The 20026-nt window shown below is 32.0% G+C and overlaps 1 protein-coding gene across 1 annotated transcript; it reads left to right on the forward strand.

The window, feature by feature from the left end:
- The first annotated feature begins 5659 nt into the window (after positions 1-5659).
- LOC133204921 (stimulated by retinoic acid gene 6 protein-like) lies at positions 5660-19437 on the forward strand. Its single transcript, XM_061340662.1, has 17 exons — positions 5660-5678; positions 8665-8695; positions 8785-8902; positions 9212-9294; positions 9375-9505; positions 9739-9859; positions 10064-10112; positions 10905-11015; positions 11307-11395; positions 12104-12233; positions 12414-12537; positions 12790-12947; positions 14402-14450; positions 17320-17437; positions 17752-17883; positions 18733-18896; positions 19116-19437. Exons 1-17 carry the CDS (start codon positions 5660-5662, stop codon positions 19433-19435), a joined length of 1947 nt encoding a protein of 648 aa, XP_061196646.1. The 3' UTR covers positions 19436-19437.
- The last annotated feature ends 589 nt before the right edge of the window (positions 19438-20026 follow it).

Here is a 20026-nt window from a genome sequence, read left to right on the forward strand (position 1 = left end):
GTATTCCGTAATTTATACATTCATCAGTATATGTTCGAACTGAACATTTGAATAAAGATTCGGGAAGAAGGAAGTTTATTTGATTTTACCGGAAAATTTGATGACGATTTTAAGAGGTCTCCATGTTGTTTATACTTTACAAACTGAAAGCGGGTCAACTTTTACAAAAGTATTCAGTTTTAGTACTCTTCAAAAACATACTCTTTGTTAAAAGTGTCAATAATTGTTATAAATCATGTATTTTGCACAGAGAGTTAAAGTAACAATCTTTAGTGGGAAAACCTGATTTTTAATGATTTTGTGTTTGATCAGATGAAATTAATATCATTCAATCCATTCTTTGTTTAAAAGGAAGAAGTATCATCCTTACAAAATAAAACATTTTGTGACATAAAGAAAAAATAAAGACAGGTCATATCAGAAAGGAAATGTTTTAGAGTAGAGACATCCCTACAAAATAGTAATTCACTGTACTTTAAGGGAATGCTAGTTTCATTTACTCATCAGGAATTTTCTAAGAAGTGAATATAAGAGTGAAATTGGTGTTCTGGTTTTGTTAATGTTGAATATATATATATATATATATATATATATATATATATATATATATATATATATATATATATATATATATATATATATATATATATATATATATTCATTTGCAAATGTTTTCTTTTATATAACACTATTAAAAGCAACGCGTATCTATATCCGTATAAACACGAGTTCCTCGCGTCATAAAAGTTCGACGTAATTTCTCAGTGACGTCATAAAGGGTCGACGCGCAATCAATGGATCAAACACGTGCCGTTGGGTTTGAAAAATAAAACGTTTCACGAGTTAAGGATTATATTCAGGCAAATATAAAATATGAATAAGTCACAAATGTAAATATAAGTAATAAGGTATCATTTTAAAACATATATCGGGCTATAAATACGGGTTGGTACGAGATCAAATTTGATCTCGTGACCAACCCGTATTTATATCCCGATAGATGTTTAAAAATGATACCTTATTTCTTAAGGTCAAGATCTAGTAAATGAGTTTAGACTGTCTTTTTGGTGCTAGATCAATTATGACGTCATAATTGATTTAAACTAATACTTTTCCCCGTTCTTTATGGCCATAACAGAATTATGTAGAAAATGACGCATTTTCATGGAATTCAATTTAAAATCATATCAAAAGGAACTCCGATACCTATATTCAATTTAATATCATTTTAAAAAAGAGGTCAAGAAGATATGAAAAGCCGTTTTCTGAGAGACTGTAGGCAATATTGATACATTTCCTTTGTTTGAGATGGAGAAAACTCCCATTTTTAAACCTGCTTCTCTTCATTTTTCATTTAAAAAGGCATTTTTAAATATGATTTTTCATTGAGTTTATCTAAAAATCATGTCCCGATACACCTTAATTTATTTAGCTATAATTGTAATAGATTTTAAAAGGAATTTGTTTCTCAAATTTGAGAAATCTGTAGGCACTCTTCATTTACTAGATCTTGACCTTAATATATATATATATATATATATATATATATATATATATATATATATATATATATATATATATATATATATATATATATGTTACTCGGGTGTTTTTTTTCGATCGAGTACCCGGTTACTCGGTACATGTAAAAATGTACATACAAGTGTGTTAATTTTCTTGAGCCACGTTAAGCTCTGTTAAACCCCAGAGCTGTTTTTATCACGTTTATAAATGTATAGAAACATCGAGACCAATGGAATTGATTTTTTAGTACTAAATTTATTTATCAAATAAACACAAAAGACATTATTAATACATCAAAATTATAAATGGTTTACAATTCTTGTTTAGGATCTATTTCATCAATGCAAAAGGAGGACAATCCGTTACGCAGGTTTGTGATGATTGGACTAGCGAAAGGGAAGGAAAGGACGTTGTTGGGATCGCTAGTCTAAGTTGGTTGTTTCCCCCATAAAAAACTTACTACGCAAACTGCTTTCCAATATTTTTTTTGAATCTTTAGTTATTTCTAAATATTTCTTCAATTTTGAAGTTGGTACTGTCATTTCTATGCATGTCCGATTTCGCTGCCATATATGAACTAAATAATTTAAAAAGGATTTGAAGATAATAGACCATACTTAATCGAATTGATGTTCACTGAAAGCAATCATTGAAGCCATCCAAAAATTAAGAACCACAATAGGTGAGAACAACTGTGTACCAGGTGTATATAACAGCCCCAGGCGATAACGTTTTTTTTCTTTTTACAGGTTTAGAAGATGACACGCTAATAACCGTATGCAGTATTAAGTTATTTTTTTGATATTTTTTTTAAATAAAATATGTACACTGAAATAAGAAAAACTAACTTCCGAGTGACCAAGTACAATTTTTAGTATTCGATACTCGGACGTTCGATCGAGTACCCGGTACTCGTTGACATCCTAATATATATATATATATATATATATATATATATATATATATATATATATATATATATATATATATATATATATATATATATATATATATATATATATATATATTAATTACACCGTCTCCTAACAGTGTAGGAATAGCATACTACACGTGCTATATGTAAACCGCTCGTTGAAAAAAAGACTTGCTTTCACTACGCTATACCTCCATTGAAAATGGAAGCGAAATACAGCTTTAAGTATTAGTTAATTAGAGGATCATTATCGATACAATGAACTCTTAACATATCTGCCTGCCTTAAGTGAAGAAATATTAAAATGGACTTTCACTTATCACGAACTCAGACATTTTCGTGTATCAATTTTTTTTTCAAAAGGTACTTTCGCTTTGATAACCATTTTCAATCTTTGGTCTCTTGTTTTAAGCAGTGATTTCACTTTAAAATTAAACTATGATTTCACGGTTTCAAATGCGAATACACATGTACTTAGTGTTATCATGAATGAACTTTGACTTTGACTTTGAGTTTTCCGCATAGTTTCGTAATAAACATCAGCTTTACTAAAAGATGAATGCTTTATCTTATAGGAACTTATATCTTGTTCATTTTTTTTTCGGTTTACAAATGCGTTGAAATTCATTATCTTATTGATACAGAAATAATACCTCACTGTAATCTCAGGTCATAAACCTAGATAAAACCTTGACGAGTATTGTGCTATCAGTATTTTCATAAAACGACAAGGACTGGAAACCATGCGGGTTATGCCTACGTAAGTAAATGATTGTACCAGCACAGTATACTAGTATATATTTCAGTACTTGGACGTAGCTTAAGGTGATTGAGAACCTTTATGGATACCAAAATTCAGGGATTAAATGTAAAGATAGGTGACAATCATTTCTTAAAATTTGGGTGGTCATTTTTCGATTCTATACGATGTTTGTAAACATTTTGGTTTGTGTACATTTACATAATACACTGCGGGATTGTCTCTCTCAAAGCAAAGCCCTAGCAACTTTTATTAAAACTAAATGCGCGTTATTTTTTGATAACAACAGGAATTTTATGTTATGATGGTTGTCACCGATCAGAGTAAAAAAACCTCATTATCAAGGAAAGTTTAACTTACCCCCCCCCCCCCCGAATATAAAGTGATTGTTAAATTTAAAAACAAATAATACAGGAATAAAACATTATTATTGACTCTCCTTTTGATATGTCACAAAACTAAGCCATAAATAGATTTAATAAATTAAAATGTTTTCTGGACTGATTTTTTAATATGGTAACGATCCTACTGACTGGAAGAAAATGGTGATAAGATGGATAAAATGCAGTGATTTTACTTCGAATTTACAAAGTATGACAGGCCCGTAGAAGGCGGGGGGTAAGGGAACCCTCCCCCCTTTTTTCTGAGTATAGTGTTTTACTATAGTTTGTATGTTGTTTAACGTCCCTCTCGAAAAATTTTCACTCACATGGAATTTGATATAGGAAAATATCCTTTAGATGCTACCCCCCTTTTTGATGTTGTAAGGTTGAGCACTGGCAAATTCCAAGGTTTGGACAGTAAATTAGCTTTTATTTGCTTATCAGATAATTTGGGAAATTGCCCTTCCCCCTTTTGGTCAGTTTGATTTTCTTTTTGCTTGTCAGATTTTCTTAGGGAAGCTGCCCCCCTCCCCCCAATTTTGAAACTGTTTTGTTAGAAACGGTTCTGCGCCCGAATCTTTTATAGTAGTTGTATTTTATTACTAATTATATAATGATACAGTATGAAAATGTGAAGGTAATTAGACATGTCAGAGTAACAAGAATGCCCCCGTGTTTACAGGCAAACTTGAAATATTTTAACGTCCAAAAATGTGAAAATAATAGTGGATGAAAATGGCACCAAAAATAAAATATCAAACCGCTATTTTGTTTTCTGGAGTCAGTTTTCTACCTGTGTATGACAACATACTTAAGCTGATTAAAATCGTAATCGCTTATAAGCAAAATAATGAAAAAGTTCCAAAAAAGGTAAATTACTAGAAATTTTAAGGGCCATGACAATTGTAAAAATGTGTTAATTTATGAGAAACTCGAACTTGATTTGTAAGTCAAAATATCAAGTAACATACCAAAACAAATTTCAACTTATCATCTACAAATATAGCACAAAAAGTCCGGAAACGGCGAATTATTAGAAATTTTCAAAGTTTAAGGACCCTAACTATTGTAAAGATGGATCAATTAACACGAAACTCATATTTGACTTGAAAGTCATCAATATCAAGTAACATATCAATTATCAGCTCACTGTCTACAAGTATAACATCGCCGAACATTCGGAACATTTTCTGAAAATAAAGTTTCATTTCAAACTTCACTGGTACATAAGCCATATCATTACAATAATTTACAATTAAAGACCCTTTTAACTTAAACATAGAATACTTCTGTTACACAGAAATGTTCACAGCACCTAACGTGTGGATAGAGTGTTGATATGAAAATAAATTTAGACTGCTAAATTCTCCAAAAATATAATTTACCCGTCAATCGAATTCAGAAATCGGTCTGTACAGTCAATTTTTTATATAAGTAAGCATTAAAATATTGCCAACTCGATAGTTTTTAATCCTTATTAAAAGGAAAGGGGGTGGTGGTGGGTTTAAACTCAAGCTATTCACACGTCAGCTACAGTACCAATTTATTTTCATAATTAAAAAATAGTGAAGAGAAAATATGTAAAAGGTGTACATACAATATGATAAACAAGAAAAATATTACATGCCTGAAGAAGGGATAACATGTGTAAATAACCATGAGAGTCAACTCTCCCTATTATACAATTTACAATGTGATAACAATTTACCTGTGATATAATCTGAATTATTTAAAATTTTAAAGTCGAAGAACCATAACTTTCCTAAAAGGGGTCAATCAACGCGATATTGGAAAGTGATCTATATGTCAACAAAATCAAGAGACATACAAAAATTATTCATTATCTACAAGCATAGTAAAAAGAAAATTCAAAAGTCCAGAAAACAGTGAAATATTGGAAATTTTCAAAGCCTTAGGGCCGATAACTTTTGTAAAAATGATCAATTGACAAACTCAAACTTGATCCGTAATTATCAATATCAAATACATGTAACATACCTCAAATCAGCTCATCTTCTAAAGGAATAGAAAAAAAGTCCGGAATGGCGGAATGACAGAATGACGGGAGGAAAAGGGGGTAACATTTTATGCCCCGGCAATTACATGGCGGGGGCATAAAAATATCACAATTGAAACCAAAAATATCACCAAATGCATAAACAATTAGCCTTTTTTTCAAAAGTTGAAAAGATGAAAATTTACAAATCAAAAACTAAAAAAGTTCCATAACATTTTAATTGGTACAAATGTTTCGAATTTGATGTCTTCACCATGCCACATTTTACATTTCCTTCGCATATTTATTTATGTTGCATTAAAATGCAAAATATTATTATTATTTTTTCATTTTTTAAGTTGACTGCCTAAAAGGAACAAATAAAGTTGTGATCCTATAGCATAAAATGTATTTATCTTTAGAAATGTTAACACTACTTCCTGGTATTGTGACTTGCGAATGAAGTACAATGTGCATATTTTTTCCTTAGTGAAAAAAAGGAAGTTAAGAATGAAATTTGGCGATAACGAACAGTAATTAAGCCCAAAAGTCCATTAAAACAATACAAATCGGGAGCAAAGAAAATACGGACCCCTAAAATCATCAGAGATGGGATCAGGTGCCAAGGAGGAGTGAACATCATCCCCTGTCGACCGGTCATACCCAACATGTGCTCATTCATGATCGGATAATCGGGAAAATCCGTAGACAATTCACTATTTAAATAATGGCTTAACAATTAGTATGAAAAACGTCAGTTAGCATTCGACTTAATGATAGATTGTACTTGCTAATATTGTCATTGTATCGACCATAGAACTTACGAAATGATGACTTTCAACGAGACTGTTGATATCCTTGTTTCATCAACTTGTTTGCCACAAGATTGCCTCGATTTGGAAATTGTTCGTACGTGGTGCATGCTCTTGCGTATCGAATCAGCTGGGAGGTATAAACCCAATATGCATGCTATAAGGATATATTGTTACTTAAGAAAAGGAAAATGAAGTCATCATTTTTATCATAAAGTTTTGTTGTTAGGTTATCATTAACGTCTTTTTCTAGTAAAATATCCAAATATCTTTTCTTTCACTGGGATATATCGAGTTGACATATGAATGGAAGTAACTTTTGTTAATTGATAATAGGGCGTCTATATATCTACATGTAAATGTCGAGTTGAAGGCCACAGCAAGTGTCTTCTTCTTATGTATCAGTTTTTAAAAATAAATTCTGCTTTATATGAATACATTGTTGGAAGACCTGGTCTCCAAAAACTTCATATATATTGTTAATCAGAAACTCAAGATCTTTTTAATATCTACTTCAGAGTACTTACGTGTACAATCAAAATGTTTTTTAACAAAATAATTTTGCAAATGACCAATGACAAGGTAAGTAAATTTACGAGTTCCATTTTTATTGAAAAAAAGCAGCTGTCTATGATGTCAAAAAGCCTGGACTTTAATTTGTCGTGGGGAATGGTAGTATAAAGTGTTGTAAAGCCGTATTTTGATGTTATTGATTTTGATAAAATTTTGTGATTTTAAATTTTCTAAAATTTCCTTGGAGTTTTTAAGAATCGTCATCCGAATTACACCATTTCTCGAATATATTGTATTAAACATTGCACAGTACTCCTGAAGTTTCTCCTTCACTGCTGTTAATATTTAGTGAGGAGTAAAGAAAGAGTTTTGGTTTGTTTGTTTGTTTGTTGTTTAACGTCCCTCTCGAGAATTTTTCACTCATATGGAGACGCCACCACTTCGCGGCAGAGAGCTCCAAATTTTGACCTACATGTATGCTCGGCACTCAGGGCCATTGAGCAGTGAGGGATCTTTTTGGTGCCAGCAACTACTGCGACACGGGACCTCGGTTTATACGGTCTCATCCGAAGGACCGGAAAGAGGCTTGGTTTTGTTTGTTTGTTTGTATGTCGTTTAACGTCCCTCTCGAGAATTTTTCACTCATATGAAGACGCCACCACTTGCCGGCGGAGAGCTGCAAATTTTGTCCTACACTCGGCACTTACGGCCATTGAGCAGTGAGGGATCTTTTTCGTGCCAGCACCTACTGCGACACAGGACCTCGGTTTATACGGTCTCATCTGAAGGACCGGCCTCCACGTCCCACAGTGGGATTCGAACCCGCGACGTATGGATCAACTCCTTACTCCGCGACTCTAGAGCAGACGCTCTAACCACTGCGCCACGCGGGCGACAAGAGGCTTGGTAAAACATTTACTAGAACCCCGCTATGTGTCTTTGTTTGTCAGGTTTTTTATGAAGTTTAGGAATACAGTATACATGTAGGTATGCTAATTTTTTATTTATGTTGATTGTTTGGAATATTTAATACACTAAAATTAGGAGCCTTACAATTAAAGAAAATATTTTGTTTGGGCAGATTTGAAGATAGATTCAGTGAGGGACTGGGAAATGTTATTACCATATGAAGAGTAAAATAGCTAATCAAGACTCAATCTCACTAAATTTAAAGATTTAGGCATAGATTTTAATTTAATATTCTAAAGTACGGTTTATAAAAAAAAAACTATGTATCCGACACAAGCTACCCCTTAGAGCATAGATTTATTTCACATTTGATCTTCTAAAGCATGGTTTATAAAATTAACTATACATCCGATTTATTAAGTTTTTTTCCTTGAATAGACATAGAAATCCGACATTTGAAGCTTCCTTCCTTATTCTTTCTGCAAACTGTACCAAGATAAATTCAAAAGAAAGAAAACTTGATTCTGGGAACAGAAATGATAAGTCAAATTCAAATTTAAGTTTGAAGAAGGCAAAGTAATGAAAAAGGTGCTACAAACAGCACTTGTCCTTATTTTGAATTATAATGTTTATTTTTGCTAGCAATATTATTTCAACAATGCGTCTATAAAGGGATATTTTCCTGCATATTCTTTCTTTAATTAATGTACGTTACTTTTATCAATGGTATTCTGGTGAGTGAATTTATTTCTTTGAGCAAACGTAGAACGCTAGCAACATCGACTTTTTATTGTCATTTGAAGTTTTTCACGGAAATTTATTCACATTTACAGGTAAAATTCCTGTGACTCAGAAAAAGAATCAGTAAGATCTTTTGATACCATATAGATGTACACTTATTTGATGTACTATATATACCGTATTTTTATGAATTTTATTTTTTTAACCTTTAGAGAATCCGTCTTTCTCGAGGTAACAGATGTCAGCAATACTACAAACTCTTCCACAGACTTAACGTGTTCTTATGTTGAGCAATTACTCTATGGATATAACGCCCTCGTAGGATTAGGGGTAAGGATTTTCAACCCAACACATATTTTCTACACCCTTTTTTGGGGGATAAGGGGTAAAAATATATCATTTGCCTTAGAGTCTTTCGGGGATTGAACCACAGACGATTTAAGGCAACACTTTTCGAGAAAAATGTCAGATATTAAGAAATTAAGAAAAATGTTCCTTCTCTTTAGAGTTCTTCATACTAATGTTTTTGGTAAATCTTTGATTGGATTTGTGTTGCATAATTACTTGAGTGTGATGTAAGTTATTTCTGTAATGCAGACTTTTATTATCTTGACAGATCTTTTTTTTTTAAATTTTCAGATTTTTACAATATTAGTTTTAATATTTTTGGAAAAAAGGAATTACAAGAAGGATGTTTTCTGTGGAAGACCCGGACTTCCAGTGTAAGATGCGAATTTTTATTAAACAGTCAAATTAATTAATTATTAAATATTTCTTTTAATTTCTTTTTTTTTTTTGACAGACCAATCAATATTTTGGACGGGAATAAAAATGTGTTGCCTACAGCAGCCTGTTTTGGATGTTGTATAAATTACTTATTTTATATTCTATTCTTGAGAGACGATTCTACTAGTGTTGATCCGTGGCTAGCAAGTAAGTATTTGCATAATTACTGTCTGATTAGCGAAAAATCAGGTTGTTAAATGATCAAAGTAAACATATTTAATTAAGTTCTAATATCTTCATTCCACAATCACTATTCACATTCGAATGAACACTGCATGCAGATTCTAATAATTTTACCACCAAATATATCCATTATTGACGTTGTGAGAAAAAAACAATCGTAAATTAAAAAAAAGTATGTATTTATTTATTTTAAACAGCCTTTTACCTGTTGAAGAATGTGATTTTTATGGGAATATCCTATTATCCATTGTTTTCCTGTGTGAATTCTCCGTCCAAATTCGGTCCCCCAATCATTGGACTTCTCTACACAATATTCCTGTAAGGAACATAGAACTCACACTCTTACATGTCAATGACTACTCGCACAATATACAATGTATAAACGTGTGGTTATCTTAATAAATATATTTCCTTTGCTATACAAATAGATAAAGAGTCAAATAAAGAATAAAAATCGAAACATTTTGCAGTTTTAGAGATGATTGTACAAAACCTAGTGATATTGTCATTTTTATGTTACAGGTTTTTGATATCCTTAACAGAGTATAATTATTGTGTTAATGATCTCATTGTAAGTATCTATCCAGTGATTTCTGTTTATTTATTCCTTAAACCATATGGCTTATCAATCACATTATCATTAATTATAAAAGAAAAAATATATACTACAGAAGAATGTACATATGTAAAATATTTTTACAAACACTTGGTTTAACATTTTATTGTTTGTATACATGTATAATATTTTCAAAAAATAATCTTGTGTTTACAATTATCTTATAGATTCTGCTTTCTGTAAGAATGTCCCTAGATTAATTTCACACATTTTCAGTTGATAATAGTTATAGAAGTTTATACATACTTGTAAAACATGTATCTTAACCAAATATATAAAGTTAATTATTTATTTAAATTTCATTGAAACAAAGAACATTTCTAAAAATCCAACACAACTATTAAATCTTTAAAAACCAGACTGTAGCTTTACTGGTGTGTACTTGGTATACATGTATTTTGGTTTACTTTGTTGTCTACTTGTGTCCAAGTCTTATTGAAATCAGACTGAAACTATAGGAGGAGTAGCATTTTGAAAGAATTTTGCAGAAATTTCTTTTTTATTAACCATGGCAACACCGTTGGTGGAAATAAAAAATCCTGAATTACAGATTTATATTTCTTAGTATAGTGTACTTGTGTACCAAGTCTTACTTAACTCAGACTAAAACTGTAGGAGGAATAGCGTTTTGAAGAAAAAAAAGTTTACGGACGGACAGTATAGATAAAAAGAATAAGAATTTCATTTGGCATTCTGATAACAGAAAAAGCTCTGTAAGTACTGGTGTACATATTCTTTTCATTCTAGGAACTTTGCGGATATATACCGTTCTTTATTTGTGAGGGATATCTTTTGTGTGTATTTGCATTTCGACTAGTTTATCAAATTTACAAATGTGCCACTGGGAAAGCCAGGCGGGTAAGAACATTTAAATTTGATATGATCTGTGATTTGTAAAAAAAATTAAAGTATTATTTTTCCCGTGAATCTTGTTTTCAAAGCAGAATTGAAGTACATAAGTTGTTTTAATTAAAAAATTGAATTATGAATTCTTTTATTTCAATAACGTGAAAACATCTTTTTGTCATATTAATTTCAAGAGTATGATGTTTGATATTTTACTAACTTCTTTCACTCACTAGCCTAAATGTTTGATGTTTTCGTTTTGTGCACGTTGATTCCTACTTTTTAAAATAAGTTTTATTACAGAAATCAAAGGTTGTTGCCAAATCATCACAGTACACACATGTTCGTGAGCTTTTGGATAAACATCAAGAAGCAGAAAGTGTGCCACTAGGGTATTTCATTTTTTTTTTGTCATTTCTTCAGAATGGGGTGGAAAAAAAACTTTTATTAGGCACATTCTATAATAATTTCATTTTGTTTGTATTCTAGCCTCTGACTGGTTAATATCCAAAAAGGAACTCAAATTATTTCTGTATAACCTGGTTTGGTATGGGGACCCCCCCCCCCCCCCCCCCCCCCGATGACCAGATGAATCATCTGAATCCATACAATCATCTCATTTCCAGTCCTCGGGATTCATGGAAAATTCCAGATTTAATAAATGTACCTTTAACTTCAAACAATAATTCGATCTTACCACATGTAAACAAACAACAAGGCTGATAGGCCTATGTATCAGTTTTTACCTCCCCTCGCTTCCTGTCACTTCCGTTACTTCCGTTACTATGGTTGTATTATTGAGCGGCAAATTTGAACAAATAAAAAGCAACGAAATTTTATACACCCATAGTTATTTAATGATTTTAAAATTAAATTATAAGGAATGACTCTAATTCTTTGCCAAATTATTCGAGTATAACCTGGTTTGGGTCAGTTTACGCTGTTTTATAATCTGCTTTCCATTTTCATGCAAATGGAAATTTCTGCCTGATTTTGTAACATATTCTGGATTAAGATTGTGGACGACATTTACTAGTACATCTAAACACAGTTTATCTCATAGGTCAAATTTATACTTATTTTTTGTGTTTGTTTATCAGATATATGTTGAAGAGTAGGACACTTCAGATAGTTGAGGAAGCAAAACTATGTTGCCTGAACCGAAGCATTCAACTGTGTACAATGCGGACAGTGGCAGTTAATTTTATTGTTCTGTTAAGCTTTTATCAGGTATTTTTAAAACTATTTCTCTCATGACCTGAAAAATCGAACCATTTAATAAAATGACCAATTAACCTGTCTTTTGCACACACAGGTATTGTTAAAAAACGTGGCGGATCCTATTTCTTATATGTTACGATTTCTTATCTTTAAATATCTAATTCAAGATTATTAAAAAAAACTTCTTAGCTTTTTATAGTGTTTGTGGATGTTTCAAATGCTGTCAGGAAGCTTAACAGAGGCTTGATTTTGCAACTAAGGGCATGGAATGTATCAGCTGATAATTTTGAGATTTATCTTGACTCGGTCAGTTGTAAGTATATACATAATTCATGTATCAAAAGTTTTGAAATAGAGTGATCGTATGAGTACTTTATCCAAGTCATTATTGAAAAAAAACAGCAAGCTAGTAATGTTTACCTATAAAATTTATCATAAGTTTTCAGGGGGAATGGAAAATAGTTTTAAAATATCTCCTTTTGTTCCAATTGCTCTTAAAATTAAAAGCAGAAAATTACACAATTTTCAATGTAACCAACTATACGACTTAACCTTTCGATTTTAGGGAGCTTCATAGTAGCGCAGGTGCTGTCTGCTTTATACGTGATATCGACGATGATAATGATGTATTACTCACAGAGACAACATCTCCTCAGTGTTTGGAGAGGAGACAGATCCTTTATACCAAAGAAATGCTTAGAAATGGACAGCCGGGACATGGTGGTTAGTACTCTTCGTGCGATAATTTTATGCATTACCAATATTCTTTATGAAAGTTATCCAAAATATCTTTAATGTTTCTTCTTCTGTCTCCCTCTTAACATTCAACCCCTATAACCCCTCTATAACCATTCTTCACTATAAGCAATTTCTCCCCAACCAATGGAAATAGTAAATTATTTAAGGGGAATCAATGTATTATCAGAACTTCCGCCAAAATTTTTTTTACTACTGACAGATCCAATAAAAAGACACAAGGGAAGAAGCAATTAGTTATATTAAATAAAGGTTAAACGTCAATAACGGCAATCATCCACATTCAAATACATCTATCTTTTTAAATTTGACGAAAATTATACATGTTTACCATTCAAAAACTAGATAATTATTCTGTAAATTTCCTTAACAGACCATCTATAGTCGTGAAATACAGCCGCCAAACCTCAGCCGGACAAAGTTTAGATACAACATTTTCACCTTTCTGTTTTTTTTTTTTTTTTTTTTTTTTTTTTTTTTTTTGCATAAAAATATGTTTTGGTCTGGTTTCCCCCGACGATAAAAGATGCTTCTAAGTAGTGAAATCCTTGCTTACAGAGAAATTTCACTTTTTGCATCGACAATTATAAAAATAACGTTCCTCAGTTAGTTGTTCTGATCCAAGTGTCAGTATAATATGTCAATTTGCTTAAACAGTGTATTCTCCCTTTTAATTTTTGTCTTTAGTATTCTGTAAATAGCAGGGATTTTGTCCGTGATTTATACTGTAAAGAAGGATCCTCGTGTATTTTGTATTTAAAAAGCAAAGAAGAAGGTATGGTTTTAGCTTTATTGTGCCCTAAAAATTTAATGTTTTCAAAAAGTTTTGAAACTGGCTTAAATATTAGTTGAGTATATGACTGTAATGAATCAGGAAAGAATATAGCATGATGGAGTACCATTCTGGATATATGACGTCATTAATTTGATGCATTTCTCTATTTTAAACAGAAAAAGCCTCAAATGACCCATTTCAAGGGTTATTTTCCTTAAGAAAATAGTGTCCACAGCCGTCGCCCACGTTAATTTTTAGATATGTTGTGTAAAATTCTTTGAAAAATCACATATCTCAAAATCTTTGTGGGCTATGCCTGTGGACAGTATTATCTGAAAGAAAATTCCATTGAAAATTGGTGTCTTCTGCAACATTTTAAGAAAATACGGGAAAATGCACAAGTTTATGACGTCACAATTAGCATTTGGAAGGTCATGTGAGAAAAAAGATTTGTATGATCTTTCTGCATGGACTTTCAGTAATTCAGAAAGCATGAGTTTTAATTTTTTACATCACTTTTATTTTTAAGAAAAACACAGGGCAAGATTTTTATTGAAACCATACCTTGTTCTTTCTACAAGTAAATCTTGTATAGGCAAAAATTTGACACAAATTACATTCTTATAAAAAAGAATCCATTCTGTAGACAAAGTCACTGATATATGCCGGAACTCAAGTTTCTCACCTTCTTGGGGGTAAGTACAGCAGTTAATTTTCGCTTCAAGATTACTTAAATTTATGAAAATGAAGGATTTTATGATTATCTGAGTCAGAGGTTCAAATGAGCTTATTTGATCAAAAGTGTCCATCTGTCCGTCTATCTGTTGAGTGTCTTTGCTGATTAGATACATTTAACATTTCGTTATATTCTTCGTCACCTCATCATTTCAAACAAAGTAAGCACTCAGAGTTTGCGGAACTTGAATAAATCTTTCAGCGTTTTAAAAGTTTTGCAGGCCATTATCAGTTTTTGTCAAACATAAAAAAATTGATATTTCCAGAGTAAAAGGCAACTAGTGTTCTAGGTTTGGGTTATTATTATTATTTGTTACAATCTCAATGACTTTATTTGAAACTGTTTTAACACAATTAAGTTGGAAAAAGCCAAAACGAATGCATTTTGTTATCATTTGACTCCTGACTTTTAATTTTGTCAAGACTTACCTCGTTTAAATCAACAGAGACAATATAATGTATAAAATGCTTAAAAAATTAAATTAAATGAGTGAAAAGAATTAGGTTCGTCTTTTCCTTTTCTTTCGTAAATTAAGTTAAATTTTCACTGTGAGTCATTGGATCGAATGATATATACCGGTAAATCAATAATCAATAGTATGAAAATGAATTAAATTCAAATAAACAATCTTATTAGCCTTTTTACAAGGTAATATATTTTATGCTCTTTTCTGATCATTAGACTCTCTCCTCTAAAATGAACTGATCAATCAAATTTGTTTTCGTATTTAGTCTTTCAAATGCACTGTAAATATATATATTTTTTATATATTTTAACTATAAACCACTTACTATTCAGTTGATTGAGTAATCGGAAATAATTTAATCGGATATCAACGTGTATTTCAATAATCTTGCAAGACACTAAAGAATATCATCCATAACCAGATAATGGATCATTTCGACCAGTCTCAGTGACTGTCAAATGGCATCAGATCAGGACTCTCCTGTGAGACCCAGCTGACCATCACCAATGCTTACATTTGAACGAGGGAAGACAAGTAGACCTATTGTACTTGACTTCTCAAAACCATTAGACAAGGTCCCCCACCAGAGACTATTACGCAAGCTAGGAAACTATGGTGTGAGGAACACACTCCGGTGAGGACTTCCTTAACAATAGACAACAGCAAGTCCTGCCCACTGTTATTTCTCTGTTATCAACGATCTGCCAAAGGTAACTACTGCAGAGGTCCGACTATTTACGGATAACTGCTTATTATATCAACCAGGCAACTGTGCAGAGGACACTTCTGTGAAATGATGACCTGGAAGCTCTTGAGAAATGGAAGAGGGAGTGGGGCAGATGGCGTTTCACCCTGAGAAGTGTGTGGTGATCCATGTGGCTTCCAAGTGCAGGGTCATCAGCGCTCTTGAGTGACTCAAAGAAAGTACCTGGGCAGCAACGCCGTGAGTTAAACACATTGATGCCTAACAGCAAAAGGAAACCAAACTCTTGGCTTTCCCAAACGAAATCTTATAGGATACAGAACATCAGAGCATTTGAGGCTATCATACGACCTATGTTAGAGTACAATGCTCCTATCTGATCCTCATACCATCTGTCAAAGCGCCCTAATAGAGAAGGTTCAACGCAGAGCAATGCAATTTATGACCAAAAACTATTGGGACAGACAACAACGTAGTGTCTTCAACATGATCAGCTCTTTGGGATGGGAACAACAATCAGTTAGAAGAGTCAAGATCTGCCTCCTGCTACCATTTAAGATCAAGCAGAACTTGGAAGCAATCCCAGCAGACATCTGCCTGACCCTCACAGAAAGCAGAACTAGAGACCGTATTCAATCTACCAGGAAGGACGTGAATCTTTTCTCCTTTATTCCGCGAACCATATGGGAATGGAACAGATTGCTACCGGTAGTAACATCAACTAGTTCTAAAGAAGAGCTCAGGTCAGCACCAGGCAGCTTACCACCACACCAGCTGTGTGTAGAGTAAGTTAAGAGGCCAAATGTTTTTAAACCTTCATATTTTAACTGAATATATTGCCTGTAAGGCATTTATCATGAACACCACACGAAGAATAACGCTCAACACCATGCATAAACTTCCAACGGAAGAAGAACAGAGGAATGAAGGAAATTCGGAATAAGAAACAAGTTTTTTTTTTTAAATAAATAAATCATGTAGTAAAGCTAGAGAGCCAAGTTGGTGCAAAAGTAGAGAATGCATTAATTTTCACTTCATTTGTTAGAAAGGAATGCTGACTCAGCTGAACGTGTGATCCATAAGCATTTTGTTAATGGTCAATTAATAAATATGTGTCATATTTCATCCCCCTAAAATTAAGAAATAATTCCCGCGTCGGAGGAATTGTTGGAGAATATACCCCTTAATCTGGAGATTTTGTTGGCAAATAAAAACTTCGCCCTTTGGGCTCGGTTTTTATTTGCCAACAAAATCCCCAGATTGAGGGGTATATTCTCCAACAATTCCGACGATGAGGGGGATTATTTCTATTCTGCTACGGCGAATATTTAAACTTTTCTTATAGAGAAATGCAGAAGCTAGATTTGAGTCTTATGACGTCACAATTAAATGCTATCCTCGTTCATTCGTATCTCAAGGATTAGAAAAAGTACGATGTAATCCGAACTCAAAGTAATTTTTTTCCATCAATTTGCATCACAATCAAAAGATACCTCTATCCTTTTCCTAGTGAAGGCAGTCAAAATTAAAGGAAACCGATGACGTTTGTGATTTATTGGAGAATAATGGCCGCAGCATCTCTTTGGATTGTGCAATAACCTTACTTGAATGTCTAATAATAAACCTGTAAATGAATTAATTAATTTTTCTGTTTTTAAGGTTACCTAATTTCTGTTCTGGTGGTGTTTGTATTATGCATGATCCTTGCGTTTTTCGTCATTCTTCCTCTCCTTGGAAAGGTTCCAGAGGCATTTCTTCAACCAGTGAAATTCTTAATGTAAGAACAGATATGTATGTTTAATGAAAATAATGTGTTGCTATTGATGCATGTATTGCTACATGGCTATTTATGATATGCAGCTATGATAAATTGTACCAAATACTCTCTTTTACATTGATTAAATGATTGAATAAAAAGTTATTTTCAAAGCATAAATCCTGGGATAAACACAAGTTACTTATTTATTTTTTAGATGTATTGTTAACAGTCACCACAAAAAACGATTAATATTGATTCATTGACTGTTATCTAGTAAAATAATGCAAGAAACTGAACATCGTTTTGAATTTGTATACTGCTTTTTATTTCAGACCCTCAGTAGTAGTTACTTTCATCTTTGTTTATGCGTTAAAAAAGCTGTCAGAGAAGATATTTTTACAAAAATACTGGATATCATCAAAAAATGGTGTTGGAGTTGAAAGGACATTAGCTTTAGATAATAGGTATGTTTTTTTTTTATTTAATGATTTTTTTTGTGCAAAGGCATATGAAAACGCTGATATCTGAAATCTGACGAATTTACATTAAAATGTTGCATACTGATATCGAATGCAGATTCAGATCAAATTATAATCGATAATGTAGGCGCTAATATACAATTATGGACTTCAGTTATAATACCAATATCAAGTGATATTGACCGAAGACAAAGTTTTATTTTCTGTGTTTGGGATCAATATCACTTGACATGGATCCTTTTTACCACATAGTAACTGTTCACTGAAGTCCATAATAGTTATATAATCACTCAAAATGAAAAATCTGACACAATCCTTACTGAAAAGACTTGGCTGTCCTTACGTCACAATGGTAAGAATTTGCTTTTTTATTTTATTACGTCACGTTATACGTAACTTTGGTGCAGCCGAACGGTGAGTCATGCGATGTCATATTCCAGGGACCGGCTTTCGCGTTAATATCACAAAAGGCTGAATATCACTTAAAGTTCTTTCAGCCAATAAAAATTGCGAAATAATCTTCTTATGTAATATAAAAGATTATTGTATAATATTTGTACTCATTCAATGGTTCTAAAATCAATGATTATTTTGTAATTGTTATTATATTATTATCTGATAGCAAAGAAAAATATAGTTTTTTCCCTCAGATTTGACTCAAGATCTTGTTCTAAGATTATAAATAAATACTGATTAAAATAATTTACCACCAAATTTGCAATTAAATTAATGAAACCAAATATTAATAAAAAGAATTGATTAATAAGACAAATTAGTTTTCCTTCATGCTGCAAACATGATACATGTGTAGTAGTTTTCTTTTTATATTTTCAGGAAAGTTTACCACAACTTTTCCTTCTTTTTGTTTTTCTTCTACATACTAATCGGACTTTTTAAATGTCTCCGTCGGGTAATGTACTCACTCGTGATTGGTCTGGTATTTGTCCCGAGACTTGACAGAAGTGTCTTAGTGTCTGGATTTGAACATTACGATAATGGTACGATTTTATCATTTATCAAATAATGTGTCCTTTTTATGTTGTATATTTTTGTCCAATTTCTTTAAAATTGTAAAACAAATCACTGGATTTTTTTTTAAAATTCACATTACTGATTTCCTGAGATACATGTGATAAATAACATAAACTTTTAGATATACCCGTATATAGCGTGTATATACTATAGCGTTATAATTTCATTCATTTCTTTTTTTTAAGGATACATGATATATATAGGTCTTTTACACGTGGAATTGGTCCATTGCCATCCTGTACTGCGTGTATTCTGTGAGGAATTGTTGAAAAGTCTCAAGGAGCATGATGATAAAACAGATTTAAGTCTACATTCACCGAATTCAAGTAAAACAGAGTTAGCGAGAAAGAGCTATAGTTCTGTCAGGAGTATCAGTGCCAGGGCCTATAATAACCAGATTTACAATAAATGGATGAAAATGCTAACACTTAGTAACAATTCATCCTTGTGTAAAACGTCAAAAACAAACAAAAAATTCGAACAACCAAGATTAAATCTATCATGAATGGAAAAATGAGTCTTAACTGGTATTTTCTGAATATAAAAACTAAACTATTCCGTAATGTTTTATTTAAATATGTTTATCAAGAAATTTAAGTAGCTAAATTTAATAACAAATATTTTTTTCTCAAGAATGCATCTGAAATTTAATTAGTTTGTAAGTAATTTAGCGAGAAATGTTTGCACAAAAGGTGTATTCTAAGTTAGTCTTATGATTTTGCGATGTACTGGAATCTACAAAGTTAATTATTATAGATTGTGAGCCAACCATGCGCCTTCCAAGCTATATTCTGACTATTTGCCTGAAAGCTCCTAATAAACTGATAAACGCTTTTATTGATTTGGACTCGTGTGAATAAACTTCATACAAACATAAATATAGCAAGTATATGTGATTAATTGGTTGTCAAATAAATTTTGTCAAATCGTATCCACCACGTTGTTGACGTTTTATCAACTACATGTACCACTGTCTTTGACTCAGATCTTTGAATCTATAGGTTTCTTCCTCAGGTCACCTAGTACCTAGCATGTATAAGATTAAAATGGCAATCATACTCTTCATTAAGAATTGCAGTAATTTCATTTTAATTTC

This window comes from Saccostrea echinata, unplaced genomic scaffold (genome assembly GCF_033153115.1).
Source record: "Saccostrea echinata isolate AGI-Se365-2 ecotype Australia unplaced genomic scaffold, CSIRO_AGI_Sech_v1 ptg000054l, whole genome shotgun sequence".
Taxonomy (NCBI): Eukaryota; Metazoa; Mollusca; class Bivalvia; order Ostreida; family Ostreidae; genus Saccostrea; species Saccostrea echinata.

Coding starts and splice junctions, on each gene's coding strand:
- LOC133204921 (XM_061340662.1), top strand. Junction 10,113..10,904: donor ATTGTGTTAATGATCTCATT/GTAAGTATCTAT, acceptor TTTTCATTCTAG/GAACTTTGCGGATATATACC. Junction 11,016..11,306: donor CCACTGGGAAAGCCAGGCGG/GTAAGAACATTT, acceptor GTTTTATTACAG/AAATCAAAGGTTGTTGCCAA.